At 39.8% G+C, this 16492-nt stretch overlaps 1 protein-coding gene across 2 annotated transcripts; it reads right to left on the bottom strand.

The window, feature by feature from the left end:
- Positions 1–1253: 1253 nt before the first annotated feature.
- LOC113511129 (protein toll-like) lies at positions 1254–15414 on the bottom strand. 2 transcript variants are annotated; one of them, XM_052899688.1, is made up of 10 exons: positions 15367–15414; positions 14885–15009; positions 14600–14758; positions 13737–14481; positions 13556–13662; positions 5226–5374; positions 3312–3434; positions 2761–3114; positions 2490–2651; positions 1254–2157 (listed from the first exon to the last, which is right to left on the bottom strand). In XM_052899688.1, the coding sequence occupies exons 2-10, from the start codon at positions 14904–14906 to the stop codon at positions 1330–1332; spliced, it is 2649 nt and encodes an 882-aa protein (XP_052755648.1). In that variant the 5' UTR covers positions 14907–15009; positions 15367–15414; the 3' UTR covers positions 1254–1329. The 2 variants fall into 2 exon arrangements, with proteins under 2 accessions (XP_052755648.1, XP_052755647.1); XM_052899687.1 differs by lacking the exon at positions 15367–15414 and having other exon boundaries at positions 14885–15360.
- Positions 15415–16492: the final 1078 nt, after the last annotated feature.

Genomic DNA, 16492 nt, shown 5'->3' with positions numbered 1-16492 from the left:
AATATGATGAGATATATGTGATGTAAGTTGTTGTGTAAATGCATGTACTTTTCTAGAAGTAAATGTGGATAATTTAACAGCAGATTTGCTTAATATGTTAATACTATAATAATTACTACATATAATAAAATAAGTAAGATCAAAGTAAACCAGAATAAAATTAAATGCGACAAACAACAAGAAATCTAGTCAAATTATCTGTTTCGGCTTAGGAAGATCACTCTCGTCGTTAATTCTGTATAGAGGCATATTTTCAGCTTTACGAAGATATATAACTCCTCTGGAGGTCCAGCAAAAAGCATAGCCATTATTTCGAGCATATTCTCGAGAGAGATAAAAAAGTCTTCGAGTTTTTTGGGTCAGAGTTTCAGATACAAATATTGTTTTTTTAGGTACTTTCAAATTTAAATGAGATGTATTTAACTTATCATTAGGAGCTTTATTCTTATTGAACTTTTTAATCGCTTCTAATATTTTGTCTCTTTTAATCACTGACGAGAATTCAGGATGATACTTGCTGTAATATACTATACTATATCGACTCGAGAACAATACATTAAGTGGGCATTACGTGGCCGTAGCAGGCAGGTTTTCCTTATTCTGTGCTTTGCTAAAGTTACATTTACTAAGTACATTTGCTAAAATTATTACAAATATTATGTGACATCGGGCGTGAATTTACAGGGCACAGAGGAATAACATCTGAGTCCTCAGGAATGGCAACGCATGTCAGCTTGTTTGCCATTCTATATTGCAAAAAAAATAGATTCTGTTTTATTTTTGTCTAAATTACTAAAAAAAAATCCGAACAATCTGCTTTGTTAGAGCCAGTCAGCAATTCTTGTTTCGGGTTCATATAAACCTATATATATATAAAATCCTAAGCGTCTTACCACGTAAAAGTTAAATTTGCGATGGACAGTTGTTCTGTACATGGTTATAAGTCTCACTACAAAGGCGTCTCTAAATCTGTTTTTGTCTAAACAAAAGAAAGGTGTATCTTATTAAATATTAAAGGTATTTATACCAATAAATTTTATTTCTTCTCTCTTTATACAGACATTGGCATATAAACTTTACAAATAAACAATATTACGCTGATTAAATAATGTTTAATAACTTAGACATAGTTTTGTTAAACCACAGTATAAACAATAGTATGAGTACTATAGAAGTTAAACACTGTCAAGATAAGTACCTAGTATTTTAAATTATATACACAAAGTTAATTATTGAAATATAAAGAAAAAAAATTCAATAGTTAATTAATTTTAATTAATAATAACATTGATTTCAAATACAATTATTTTGTTCTCTAAAAGCAAAAGTTTAATTTGGAGCTTCTATGCATAGCATTTGTGGTGCCGGCAAACGGAGCTCGAGTGGCGCGGCGTCAGCGAACTGCCCGGGCCCGAGCGCCTCGCGTGCCATTATATGATGCAAGTCCCGCGCCACCTCCTCGCCGGCTCTAAGTGCCCGCCTCTCACCACGTCGGTGCGGCAGAGCATATCTCAATTTATCCCAGAAGTATGGATCACCCCATTTCACATATGTATTCGAGGAGAGATAAGCTTTCAGTTCCGCGTCCAATTCTGCGTGATCGTTCACTTCTTCTAGCAAAATGATAATAACTCGCGCCCAACCTTCTCGCATGGCGTTAATGTGAGCCGTACGAAACTCCAAACGTCCCCATATTGAGCTGAGGAAGTTGCGGGACAATACGATGATAGTCCGCCGCGACTGCTCCACGGAGACAGCGATCTGCGTCGGTATCCACTCACCGAGCAACCAGTCGCGTGTGTGGATGCACAGTCTGAAACCGCATGGCTCCCGCTCGAGTTCCGCAGCCAAGCTCTCGTGCACGAACTGTTCGTCCGCGTGAGAGAACGAAACGAACGCATCGTACTTCTTGTCGCGGTCCAGCTCCTCCTCGTGCACCCAGAACATGCAGCAGCCGCGCGCGTATAGGTATACCTTTAATTCGTGTCGGTAGTAGTAACACAGGCCAAAAGCCAGTAGTGATGCTATCAGTAGCATCACTACCGGAGCCAAGCTGTACAACAGCAGTGCGGGTGGAGGTAATGCGCACAGATCTTCTATGTCGATGGACGTCAGTGGAGTCTCATCGAGGCATGTCGTCAAATTGTAATCTAAAACCTAAGCAGATAATTAAATATAATAACATGTGTGTATACATATATTGATATGATATTATAGAAAGGGCTCTTGTAAACTTCCTGTCTAAATACAGGAAATGGATAGTTTGTGCGTGCGTGGATATCTCTGTCTCAACTATTAATCTTAGTTCTAAGATTCTGCTTTGAACTCAAAGAATTACGTTATAATAAACAAATTTAGCAAACTCCGATAAAAATTATTTAGTTTATTGGCTAATGAGTGGCAAACATGATTATTCTCTTCGACCCATTATTTAGAATATTATAAGATGCATGTATATATTTAAAGTACAAAGATTTTTTTTTTCTTACCTGGTTTTGATGTTTGTATAAAACATTGAGAAACGGTTTGTTGTTGCAATCGCACAACAGCAAGTTGCCAGCGAGCAGCACCTGCCGCTCGCCCATCGACAACAGCTTGCTCGCCGTCTCCGCAGACAAGTGGGTAATGCTGTTATACTTCAGATCTGCAAACTGTCATTACATCATCTTGAGATCTATTTACATATGTTCTTTATTAATAAAAGATTAGAGAACTGAAATAAGTGTAGAACATGACATGTGAAATATCACGATAACTTACAATGAGTGTTTCCGGAATGTCGCTGCTATTGAAATCATCGATACGATTGAAGGCTGCGTAAAGATGGCTCAGCCGAGGGACGGCTGGTAAATGTTCTAGCGCGGAGTCCGTGCAATTAGCAATGGTAGTCTCTAGGTTCTCTCTCGAGAAACACTTGCAGCCAGCAGAACAGTTGATGCCGTGTCGTGCGCATATCATGTCATCGACTGAGGCCTCCGACACGAGTTTGCCAGATTTACATTTCGGTGTCTCCAGCCAGGACACGTGCCCTGGACAGTCGGCGAAGGACCTCGCGAACCAGTATGTATGACAATCACAAGTCAGCGGGTGTGTGATATGCACTGTTACATGGCTCTGTGAATGAACAATAATGTAGTTTCAATTGCAAATTGATTTATATTATTTATGTAATATTTCTGTTCGATTTCTGTTTACGCCAAAGGAAAATGAGACTGCACTGTATTATTATATTAATGTTTGTGTCTATTCCAAAGTGTTAATTATTGTTGTCATGTCACGTTTAAGTTATATTCAAATGTTTTACAATTTACCTGTGTGCAATTATGTTTGAGTAAGTTCTGGTAGTTAGTTCTATGGTACATGATGACTCTGACGTCGTTATCCGTTAAGATGAGCTCAGAAGGTCGGGAGCCCAACCAATGGATAGCTTCATACTGTAATATATTAAATATAAATATTATTCGAAAGAACAAAAATTATCAAGCACACGAGGGCAGGCTGCCCGTCTTGCCACGGCAAGTGTGGCACTCGTCGTCGGTCGTGCGCGTCGCCTTGGGCTCCATATGGCGCTGGAGAAGTCGGAGGTACTTTGCTTTCACAGACCCCGACGAGCGCCACCAGAGAGAGCCTACATAATGGTCAGTGGCCAGAGATTGGTCGTCAAGCCCCATATGAGGTACTTGGGGCTTGACTTAGACAGTCGCTGGAACTTCCGTAGGCACTTCCAGAGGTTGGCCCCCCGCCTTATGGCGGCTGCCGGTGCTCTAAGCCGGCTGCTACCAAACATAGGAGGGCCAGGAGGGAGCACATGCCGCCTTTACCTTGGGGTGGTGAGGTCCATGGCCTTATACGGGGCCCCGATATGGAACAGGGCCCTGAGTAGGCAAAATGTGGCCTGTTTAAACAGGCCACATGGGGCCATGGCGATCCGCATTATACGCGGATACCGCACTATCTTCACGGAGGGGGCATGGGCGATGGCGGGCTCGCCGCCCTGGGAGTTGGAGGCCAATGCCTGTGCGTCGGTCTACGAGTGGCGTGCGGAGCGGAGGCGTCAGGGTGCCGAGCCTTCCAGCCTGGAAGTTGCGCTGCGGAAGTCCCACGTTCGACGGGTCCTGCAGCGGGAGTGGGAACAGCGGCTGGCCGAGCCATCGGCCGGCCGGAGGACCGTCGAGGCTATCCGTCCACTTCTTAAGAAGTGGATGGACAGGCGGCGAAGGCCGCTGACCTTCAGGATGACACAGATACTGTCCGGGCATGGGTGCTTTGGGCGATATCTGTGTCATATCGCGCGCAGGGAGCCGACGGAGGAGTGCCATGCCTGTGGAGCGGACCAGGACACGGCGGAGCATACGCTGGAGGAGTGCCCAGCGTATGCCGATGAGCGTCGTGTCTTGTCCGCGGTAGTGGGGACCGATCTCTCGCTGCCCGCCGTAGTCCGGCGGATGGTGAGCAGTGAGAGATCGTGGGAAGCAATGCTCGTCTTCTGCGATGCCGTCATGTCGCAGAAGGAGGCGGCGGAAAGGGAGCGGGAGAGTGCCACTCTCGCACCGTCAATCCGCCGCAGACGAGTCAGACGCAGAAGAAGAGGCGTGCCCAGTTCCGCCCCTCCTCCTTCCCCACTGGGGCCGGGGTGATACCTGTGGGAAGGTATTGTCCCAATGGTCCTGGGGGATGTGCTAATATACCGGCGCATCCCCCGAGTGGTAGGGTGAGCACGCCATCCACCCTATCTTGAGAGAGGAGACCTGCTCTTACCATCAAGGGGCGGGTCGCTGCCGTCGGAGATGTGGTGAGTGCGAAAGCGAACCCATGTCTCCGACATATGGCACCTCGAGGGTATATCGTCTGGTTTTTGGTGGGTACACCCCCACCTTACGGGGGGACTCCCACAGTACCCATTCACCTCCCACAAGGTGTATGGGTCTGCATAAAGCATTTTCCAGACGTTAAAAAAAATAAAATAAAATAAAAGGCACACGAGGGCAAGGAGAGTCGAGCCCAGGTAAACAGAAAGAGGTAACGATAAAGATGAGATTTGAAGGAACATTGTATTGGACTAACTCTGTCTCAGTATTCTACCACAGATTCATCTATGAACACCCAGAAATACGTAGATTCTGTGATTATTGTATTTTGTTAACCGCTAATAACTGTATTGATATTAAAATTTCTCTAATTTTTCAGATGTTCCTATAGAATAGTAGTCTTACAATATGACTGACCTGTAAAGTGTGGACTGAATTTTGAGAGAGGTCAAGGTATGTGAGCGCGGGCATGTCGACGGGCCAGCTTGAGCAGATCCGCGTTACGCCTGTGCCCATCAGCGATAAATGCTCTAGCATTGGCAACCATAGGCTCAATCCCGATCGCGCTGCAACGGACAGAAACATAGGTTTATGACAACTTGACAAATATAAAAAAAAGCAGGAATAAAATTATTAATTATATTATATAATATATATGAGAATTATTCTCAAGAGCAACAGAAGGACGCATATGCAGAAAGACAGATTAAAGCTCTTGACACTAGAGGGTGACAGAATCTGGTGATTAGTAGTAAAAGTACTAAAGCCGCATTTTTTTTTTTTAATTAACAAGGCGAGACTTATCATAGTTGGTGAAGCAATTCAATAAGAATAACAATTATTTCCTTCGATATGTGAGCCGGGTCGCCGGCTGGTTTTTACCTCGCTTTTCGTAATTTCAAAAATAAGATAGGTACTCACCTGCGAACAATTCCAGCAGCTCTCTACAGGATCCGGGGTTCGATGGTCCGAAAGATGACACGGAGCACAGCCGATAAATATTATTTTTTAATTAAGTTGTAGGAAAGCGGCCAGTCGCGGTTACTCAAAACGAAGTTCGAAAAAGAAGGGCATCGGCGCGAGAGGGCAGCACCGACAAAGATCGGACACAATCGGTCCATAGCCCACAGATAACCACTAAAATTGCGAGCATGTAAAGTACCCATCCCTTATCCATAGCGAAAAGCGAGTAGGCGCAAATACTAATATGAATAATGTTATTAATTTTAAACTGGCGTCACCATTCTCCCCCAGCCTTGAAAGGATGCCTTTCAACATAACAACTATAACTATTACATCGCACTATAATAAGAAATTATACTAATATTTAAACTTTTACGGACTCCTGATGGAGTATCTAAACTAACTATAATTAAATAATACTATTGCATAGGAAGAGGACATAATTTCACGACAGGCCGTTGATAAGTACCATTTTTAGTCTTAACAAGTGCTATACGTACTATATTGTCCTTTCCCGGAAAGGTTTTAACTATCAGGCCAAGGGGCCAATACAATGGAGCAATATTGTCTTGCATTAATACAACAACCGTACCTTCCTGAATAGGCACTGACGGTGTATTCCATTTTTGTCTAACTTGGAGTGTGTGCAAATACTCGTTTCGCCATCTTTTCCAGAAAGATTGTACGATTTTATCCAATAATTCATACCGCTGCAGTAGGTGGTCAGACGATGTAATATTTGGATATGCAGGTAAATAGCTTAAAGGCACCACATTAAGAAAATGAGCGGGTGTTAAAACCCTGGGTTCCGAAGGGTCAGAACTAAGAGCACACAGTGGTCGTGAATTTAGCAATGCCTCAATCTGTGTGAGTACGGTCACCAATTCCTCATAAGATAATATTTGCTGACCAATTGTCCTATACAAATGGGTTTTCGTTCCCTTCACTATACTCTCCCAGCTACCGCCATGATGAGGGGCATTCCTGCAAATCATTTGCCAAGAAATACGGTTTTCCGCGAGCTCTTGTTTCCAATATTTTTTATACTCATTGGCTAAAAATTTATGCAGTTCGCGTAAGTATGATTTGGCACCAATAAAATTGGTTCCGTTATCAGAGTGCATATATTTTACCGGACCACGACGGGACAGGAAACGCTTGAAAGCCGATAGAAAACTAGCAGTACTAAGTTCGGTAGCAAGTTCTATATGAACTGCTCTAGTAGTCATACAAGTAAATATACAAATATACGCCTTCTGGGCTTTAACACCACGACGACGCTGAGGCGTATATGAAATAGGTCCAGCATAATCACAACCAGTATGAATAAATGGTTTTTCTACTTGATTTACCCTACATGAGGGCAAATCAGCCATCATTGGAAAAAGAGCTTGAGGTTTTAAGCGAAAGCAAAAATAACATTGACGAATTCTCTGACGAATAATTCGTCGTGCAGATATAATCCAATAATTGCAACGCAAAAGGGACATTAATGTTTCAGGCCCTGCGTGACAATTCTTCCTATGATGGTAATCAATAAGAATGTCTACAATATGATCACGTCTGGGTAACAAGAAGGGATGTCTAAATTCATAGGATACATCTGCGTTATCCAAACGGCCACCAACTCGAATAACACCATTATCTAAGAATGGTTTCAATTGTCTAACTAAATTAGAACACAAGTTCGCAGCTGAAAGATCTGCCAATTCTTGTGCAAAATAAACACTTTGAAGTGCTCGTATTATGTGAATTTCAGCCTTAGATAAATCCTCGGCGCTTATAGGCCCTTTAGGTAATATTCTAGCAAATTTAAGTAAATAAACAACAGACCGAAGATATTTGCTCCATGATGAAAACTTGCGAGATAACTCAAATAATACATTCGATTTTGAATCACAAGTAGAAATTAAAACTACTGATTTTGCCTCTGGAATTGACTCACCTTGAGGTATAAAAGGTTTAATAGGCCATAAATCTTTCGGTTTACTTGCCCAAGGAGGGCCGTGAAGCCAAAGAGGGTGACTCACTAGTTGTGCTGGTGTTAGCCCTCGAGATAAACAATCACTAGGGTTATCTAATCCCCGAATGTGATAGAAATGTTTACTAGGCAAATTCTCATGTATTTTTGCCACACGATTGCCTACAAAAGTTTGCCATCGATAGGGCTCTGAGTGGATCCAACTTAATGCTACTGTTGAATCCGAAAATGCTAAAATCGTATGAACAGAAAACCGAGGCATGTAATTAAAAACAACCTTTTTTATGAGTTGTGCAAGAACTAAAGCCGCACATAACTCTAGTCTTGCAAGTGACACAATTTTTAATGGGGACACTTTGGACTTGGCACAAACCAAAGTGATTATATTGTCATTATTAGGAGTAGTAACACAGGCATAAACTACTCCGCCATACGCTTTCTCACTTGCATCAGCAAACCCAAGAATTGTCAACCTACAATTTTCTGTTACACCAATGTGACGAGGAAATTTAAGCTGCTCAATTAGGGGCAACTCACGTTGAAACTGATGCCATTTTTTAACAATATTTTCTGGGGGAGAATCGTCCCAATCAATCTTTGCTATCCATAAATCTTTAATTAATAATTTAGCGAAAAGTACAATAGGGGCCACTAACCCTAAAACATCAAACAACCGAGCAATATATGACAGTATATGTCGTTTAGTACATGGACGTTCATCATGATTAACCTGAAAGGTAAAATTATCATCGATGGGATCCCAACGTAGTCCCAAGATTTTGAAAGTATTGTCATCATCATCACTATCAAATGAGACACTCTGTGACAAATGCCTGTCTTCAGGTATTTCCTGTAATATACGATCTGAATTGGAAGACCATTTTGCCAATTCAAATCCCCCAGCCGTGAAGAGCTCATTTAACTCACGCACAGCATCGTTAGCTTTCTGTTCATTTATAATGGAACTAACGATATCGTCCATGAAAATATCACGAGAAACAATTTCTTTGGCAACAGGAAAACGATCGCCTTCATCCTCCAAAAGTTGTTGTATAGTACGTAACGCCAAAAAAGGGCTGGATCGCAAACCGAAAGCAACACGGTTATATTGATAAACCTTGATTGGTCCATTAAAATCAAAACGATACAAAATACGCTGAAATGGACGATCCTTTTCACGAACATGGATTGCTAAATACATTTGACGAACATCTGCCGAAATAGCAACTAGAAACAAACGTAAATTTAATAAAATAGAAAACAAATCCGCGTGCAGACTAGGGCCTGCATGCAAAATATCATTCAAAGACAAACCAGAGTCAGTAGGAAAACTAGCATTAAGAACGACTCTCAATTTTGTAGTAATCTTATCCTCACGAATAACAGCCCGGTGAGGAATATAATATGCTTTCTCTTGAGGCACAATATCTACTTCAGACAAGTATCCCTTTTTTTTTTTTTTTTTTTTTTTTTTTTAAGGTGGTCAGTAATAACCTCATCATACGCCAACTTAACTGCTGGTTGAGAACGAAGCTTCGATTCTAATCGTAAATAACTGCGCTCTGCAGCCTTCAAAGAATTTCCTAAATTTTCAGAATCAAGTTTAAAAGGTAAAGCAACTTCATATTGACCGTAGCTAGTTCGCTTAACAGTTGATTTAAATATATCCTCAGCCTGTTTATCTTCTAGACTGAGAATAGGAGAATTTCCTAAGTCCTCAATTTCCCAAAACTTTTTTATTAAATTATTGACTTCATATGTAGCACAAAAACTAAGAGACGAAGTACACACTGTCGTAATAGGAGCATCACCAAGAACGATATAACCTAAAGTCGTCTCGATAGCACTCGGTTGGCCTGGGGCATTAACTATCTTACCCGGCAATAATACATTGGTAAACAATTGTACACCTATTAATAAATCAACTTCATTAGGGACGCTCCACGAATTATCTGCTAATGCAATACCCTCAAATCCAGATATTTTAGTAATATCTATAGGGCAAGTAGGCAATCTAGATGTAATATTTTCTAAAACAAGCGCTTCTATAGAATACTTTTTCCCATGTTGAATTGTGGAACGAAATACAAAATTAACGCTACCCTTTACAACTTGAGTAGAACCACCAATACCTTTAACTGAAGCTGATAAACTTTTATTGACAGATAAGCCTAGTCGTCTAGCACCCTTGGCAGATATATAATTTTTCTGCGAACCAGGATCAAGGAGAGCTCTAATTAAAATCTCTTTGCCATTACGACAAGCAGCAACAACCTTTGCTGTACCCAAAACTTCAGTAGTTGGAGATACAACTCGTTTTTCAGTTGACATTGTACACAAAGATACCTGATTATTTAAAACTTGGTGATCACCTTCACTTTCAAATTGAACTCCATTGTTCACTTTATTATTAATACATGGTTCAGTATTACTAAGAGCCACAGTGGCTTGCGATGGAGGCTTATTATTAAAATGGAGAATCGTGTGATGCTTTCCGTCACACTTACTACAAACATGCTGTGACGTACAGCGGGAAGACCAATGTTGAGAACTAAGACAATTAGTACACAACTTCTTATCTTTTACATATTGATACCTCTCAATGGGATTCAATTTTAAGAATTTATCACAATTTGAAATTTTTACATGAACTGCACTGTTGCAAAACAGACACTTAGAACGAGGATCACCAGTTGAAACATGTGCATGATTGGTACGCAAGCGATTACTGTTAGTAGATTTGCTAACAAATCTTTCATTTTTAATTGAAGGACGTGGTTGTGAGGTTCGATAGAGAACTTTAACATGTTCTCGCACAAAATGAACGAACTCCTCATAACCTGGCATACCATTATTATTCCGAATCGACATTTCGAAACTTCTTGCAGTATCAGGATCTAGTAACTTAAGACCCAAATGAACAAAAATAAATTCAGTTACATTTTCAAGCTTAAGTTGATTTAAGGCAGCAATTGTAGCTGCAAACTTATCAATAAAATCTTCCAGATTTTGTGCCGAAGCACCAACAAGAGGTTTCATTGAAAGTAACTGATTCAAATAAGAAGTACCCAATTCACGTTTATCATAATATTTAAGTTTTAACGTTTCCCAAACTGTTAAATAATTTTCCGCAGAAGGTACAACGCCTACAATTATAGACCTGGCTTTACCAGTTAATTGATTAAACAAATAATGTACTTTATCAGAATCTGTTAAATTATTGTTATCATGTATCATACGCTTGAAACTTTCGTAAAAGAAAGGGAACTGCTGTATATCGCCATTATAAAATGGTAACTCGATGCGGGGAATCTTCATATAATCATTACTATTAGACGTTACAGTTACAGCCTTTTCATTTAAAGGCTGTGCCTGAGAAGACTGGGATGACGCAGAAAGCTGATCATACACCAGGTTTATTTCACAGTATAAGTCATCAAATGAATCTAAACTCGAAAAGGAAGGTTCAAAATCTTTATTTAATTCAATATTCATCCAATTAATTTGTTCTACTATTTCCTTAAATTCAGAACGTAACTGTTCCAAGGTACGAACTTTACTCAAAAATTGTTTTTTAATAGTTTCATTTTTATAAATATCTGGTATTAAGTCATAAATGGCTTGCACCCGACTAAAAGAACGATCTCGTTGAGCTTCATACAATTTAATTTTCTTTTCAAGATCCTTAATTGGAACCATGGTAAGATAATTACTATAATATACAATTTAAAAACTAAATAAGATTTATTAACACCTCATATGTTTATATAAGAAACGATAATTATTTAAAAGTATTGTTTTTATAAAGTTATGTTTAATTTCAAGAAACCTAGTTAAAACTAACAAATTCTACTTCAAGTAAATAAATTATTTAAAATATTAAATTCCGTTAGAGAAACCTATAGGGACACCTCGTTATTACTAATGTTCGATTATAGGTCAATAATCATGTTTATTACAATTACCAATAGATAACCACTAAAAAAATTATGTATATTCTTAGTTCTCATAGTATCTATAGGTATGTACCTATACTAATTAAATAAAATTAAGTTAATTATTATTTTTCATAAATTCAACAAATAATTACAATACTCAAATATGTGTAAACGTTGTTTATACTTGAACAGGTATATAATAAATATCACTCATATCACTAAACAACAATTCTATTAACTTGCTAACACTTTCAATTGAATATAATAAATTTATGACGTGTCAGTAAATGCATAAACAATCGTTAAACAATTTTACCTAAACAACAGCAATATTCAAAGCAACACTTTTTGTTTAGTTAAGCTAATTTTGCATGGGATACCAATAATGTGGCGTTTCTTTTGAAATGAGATAAAATGTAAACAAACCGCAATGTAAAGGAATAGACCTAGCATATAGCAAATAACTTATTACTATTACAACTTCTACTACAAATGGCTACTAATTACATATAATTTACCTTTTGTACTGATACTTAAACTCCAGTATATACGAGAATATTTAAGTAATTAATAATCTAAATTAGAAAAAATATGACAAAATAATACTATATTTGCAACCGCTAAGTGTATATATTATACAAACAAATGTAATATGCACCTAATGTAATGCTGTCTGCATTACAGCAATGCAAATAGATGTGAACTATTCTTAAAAATATAGGTATCCACAATATAGCAAAGTAACTTAGTGCTATATAATAAATATCTCTATCTTTAATAATCAAATATATTTAAATACATTTATAGTAACGAAGATGGTACGTGCACTATGCTTGTTTAAAAATAGCTTGATATACCGCAGAGATTGCGTAAATATGATATAGTTATTAAAACAAGTCCGCAATAGTATAACAAAGAACTTAGTTTTATACTACCTACACAAAAAATGTTAAAAATAATCTTCTAACAAATTAACTTATTGTTAGGCGTAATTATTATAGATACTACGACAAATTAACTTAGTGTCGAGTATTATAATATAGCTAAAAACCGCGACTAATAACAAAACACAACCCGATAACTTAGGTGTTATGTTGGCGTTTCAGTAACGCAGTGAACGCAAGTTAAATCTACCTACCTAAACGAACGTATTCAATTAACTTATGATACGTTTGTTACCTATTTCAATACAATTATACGTATTAAATTACTAGCAAGGCATCCAAGGTTCGATAGGACCAGAAAGAAATGGTGAAGCAATTCAATAAGAATAACAATTATTTCCTTCGATATGTGAGCCGGGTCGCCGGCTGGTTTTTACCTCGCTTTTCGTAATTTCAAAAATAAGATAGGTACTCACCTGCGAACAATTCCAGCAGCTCTCTACAGGATCCGGGGTTCGATGGTCCGAAAGATGACACGGAGCACAGCCGATAAATATTATTTTTTTTTTTAATTAAGTTGTAGGAAAGCGGCCAGTCGCGGTTACTCAAAACGAAGTTCGAAAAAGAAGGGCATCGGCGCGAGAGGGCAGCACCGACAAAGATCGGACACAATCGGTCCATAGCCCACAGATAACCACTAAAATTGCGAGCATGTAAAGTACCCATCCCTTATCCATAGCGAAAAGCGAGTAGGCGCAAATACTAATATGAATAATGTTATTAATTTTAAACTGGCGTCACCAATAGTGGTATATAACAACGAAAGAGGTAAAAATAGAAAGACGTGAGTGGATAGTGGTGTTGGGAGGCGATACTAACATTAGCTTTCCTCTTGGTTAGGACCAACTTCCTCTTACGCCTTCTTATTAAAATTTGCATGATTAATTCTAAAGAGAATATCGAGTGACGAAAGTGGCTCACCGCTGTCGGTCACATTGGCGTCAAGGCTGTACTTGCACAGGTCGCCCAGCGGGTTGCTGTCTAGGACGAGGCTAACTAGTGTCGTCGCCACCCGCGACAGTACACCACTGCAACGTAACATCACCAATATACTTTTGTACTATAATTTTGAACAAGGAAACATAGATCAAGCTTTACGCACCTGTCCAGTTTAGACATATTATTCGCAGACACATCGAGATGGGTCAAGTTCGATGCATCAGCGAGGAAATTTGGTGGAATTGATAGTGTTCCGGTATTACATCTAGTAATTACGACACTGCGCACACTGGATGGGACTGTGAATCCGTTATCGAGTATTACTTGAATCTTTGCAGATTGTAACTCGAGTTGTCGCAGCCGCAAGCAGTTGGCGAGCCAGCGTATCGGTGCGCCTTGTTGCGACCACTTCCAGTGGGCGAGCATAAGTTTCTCCAGGTGTTCACAGCCGCCCCACTCTCCGTTAGACTCGCCAGATGTCGCTGACACTGATCTCAGCTGATTCGACAACGGCAATGGGGATAGCGAGATACCAAATAGGTCCAAATTCTTTACACCATCCAATGATTCGAAAAAGCCATCCTCGGGGTATATAGGACGTCGATAAGAACCAAAAATCTCTAGATCGCTGATGTTGAGACCGACAAAATGTTCCGGCAGTAGAGGTGATCTCGGTTGTTTCCTTCGTCCTAATTTCAGTTTTAACGAGTAAAGCGCTGCGATATTGAATCGTGATAGTACACTAGAGTACGACCCCCGCGGGGCGGGACATTGGTGGCTCACTAGGGTCGACAGGCTGACGTCATCTCTGAACCGCGGCAGCGAGTCGCTCTCCAGGATCGGTCTATCGTAACAAAACACTTCTAGTTTGCTTAGTTTTGTGTCATATATTAAATGGAATTTGTTGCCTGAAAAAAAATTAAATTAATGTATTTTATTGTGATACTTGTTTTTTTTTTTTTTTTTTTTTTTTTTTTTTTTTTTTCGTTACTTGTGTGCTTATTCTTCTAAAGTAATTATAAATACCTTCGACTTCGAATGTGTATTTATTGTTATGAATGTGAGTGTCGAGAGGCGTGCAATGAGCCGGTGGCAGTGGGCACTGCGGCCAGTTCGCTGGCGGCAGCACGAGTTCCTCGTCCACAGACGATGCCCCTAGCAACCACAGCGCACACACTACGAGAACTGTAAAACAATTCACAGTCACTACCGGAACGAAAACTTTCATTTATTTATTTATTTTATATAAAAAAAAATCGAATAATAACATAGAAGTTGTGCAACCTCTATTAAATGTATTTGTCTGCGTACCTGATCGTACTGCAATTGCCATGCCATAACACACGACGCGGACGGCGGACTGTGACGAGACGCCGTCTGTTGCCAACGTGCTGCTGGCTTACGGCGCCGCCAGGTCACTTCCACTTATTTAGAATCTGTATTTTATACAAGTTACCAAAGTGCAAAAAATTTAAAATCGCAAAACCCCTTGCAAAGATCGAATGCTAAAGACTTCTTTGAATAAAATTAACCTGAAACTTAAATAAATAGTCGCATTAGAAAATAGTAACTCGAACAGTATTTGTTTTACTAAATGTTATAATAAATAAATAAATTAATAACGATTGCCTCCAATAACCATCCGGCAAACACTTCGCATAATGTCCCTGCATGTCACAACAGTTTGAATGTATTTAATACTAATTAGGTTATTATTATAATATAACCGAGAGCAACCTTATCAGTAGAAATACACTTTTAAGGAAAAATACGTGAAAATTATAATGACTTACTGACTGGTTTATCGCCGCCGTACCCTTTTAAAGCAACGACGCCAACCTAATAAATATATATATATAAAAAAAAAGGGAAACTGGTTTGAGATTGGGCTTGAGCCGGTTAATAAACAATAAAAATTCCATTATGATATAATGGGCCAACTGACTTGTTTCATCCTCACCTATTACCTCTTACTGGTGCCCCGTCAGCGTATACCGATAGCGCAGAGGGGATACGAGATGTAAAAAAAAAAAGAGCAATCTCCGTTCCTTGCACAGCTTCGTTCAATCGGTGTTTCTGATAATGTAAACATAATTAATACAAATATATATATATATATATATATATATATTTTTATGGATGCGGACGGGGAGCAAGGCGGCGGCGGAGTGAAACCGGCGCGTCACGGAGCCGCGCCGCTTATTCACTCTCTCATTCTCACTCATTCTCTTTCCGCTTCTTGTAAACGATCGTTTTATCTAGTGACGATACGGTGGAGAAATTTCGCTTGTCATGCAGTTTTGTGCCCTCAGTTCCGGCGAACGGCTGCAACGGACGGTGGCCGGGGCTGGCGGCGCACCTGACGCCCGGCCGCGCGGGTCCCACGAGGAGCGCGCCCGCCTCCGCCCTCGCCCTGGCTCCTGCACCTAGGACCGTACCGCCCTCCCTTGATATGGTTAACCAGCGTCGAACACTTGAATTTGAACCTAATCGACCTGATTTTAAGGTATCTATCTAGTTACGCAATCTTTTACAACCTATTATAAGTTGCTCGGCTATGAAGAATTGAATTTGGTACTATGAAAAAAAAAAAAAAAAAAAAAAAAAAAATCACCGTGAACGGCATCAACGAGAACGACACAACTATATTTGAAGGCGGGCGAGTACGGCGAAAACTTGGCGGACTACGCGGGAGGGGAGTCGACGCCGAGCGGTGCGGACCTGGGCGTGACGACGGGAGCCGCGTTGCCCAGCAGTGGGCTGTCCGTCGACGCTGCACGTCGCCCACATTTGCAGCATATTGCACACGTTTGCAGCAACATTTTGAAATATTTTTGTTGCTCCAAAAGATGCCATTTGGAAACATGTGTAAATTGAGTATAGGAACAAGATAGAATCTATAGTTAGCTTTAGATAAAG

This window comes from Galleria mellonella, unplaced genomic scaffold (genome assembly GCF_026898425.1).
Source record: "Galleria mellonella isolate WM207_F2 unplaced genomic scaffold, CSIRO_AGI_GalMel_v1 utg625, whole genome shotgun sequence".
NCBI classification, from domain to species: domain Eukaryota; kingdom Metazoa; phylum Arthropoda; class Insecta; order Lepidoptera; family Pyralidae; genus Galleria; species Galleria mellonella.
This window is presented reverse-complemented; position numbering and strand designations above follow the sequence as displayed.

Coding starts and splice junctions, on each gene's coding strand:
- LOC113511129 (XM_052899688.1), bottom strand. CDS start 14,906: ATGGCAATTGCAGTACGATCAG. Junction 5,375..13,555: donor CGCCAATGTGACCGACAGCG/GTGAGCCACTTT, acceptor TGTCCGTTGCAG/CGCGATCGGGATTGAGCCTA. Junction 3,115..3,311: donor TCAAACATAATTGCACACAG/GTAAATTGTAAA, acceptor GTTCATTCACAG/AGCCATGTAACAGTGCATAT.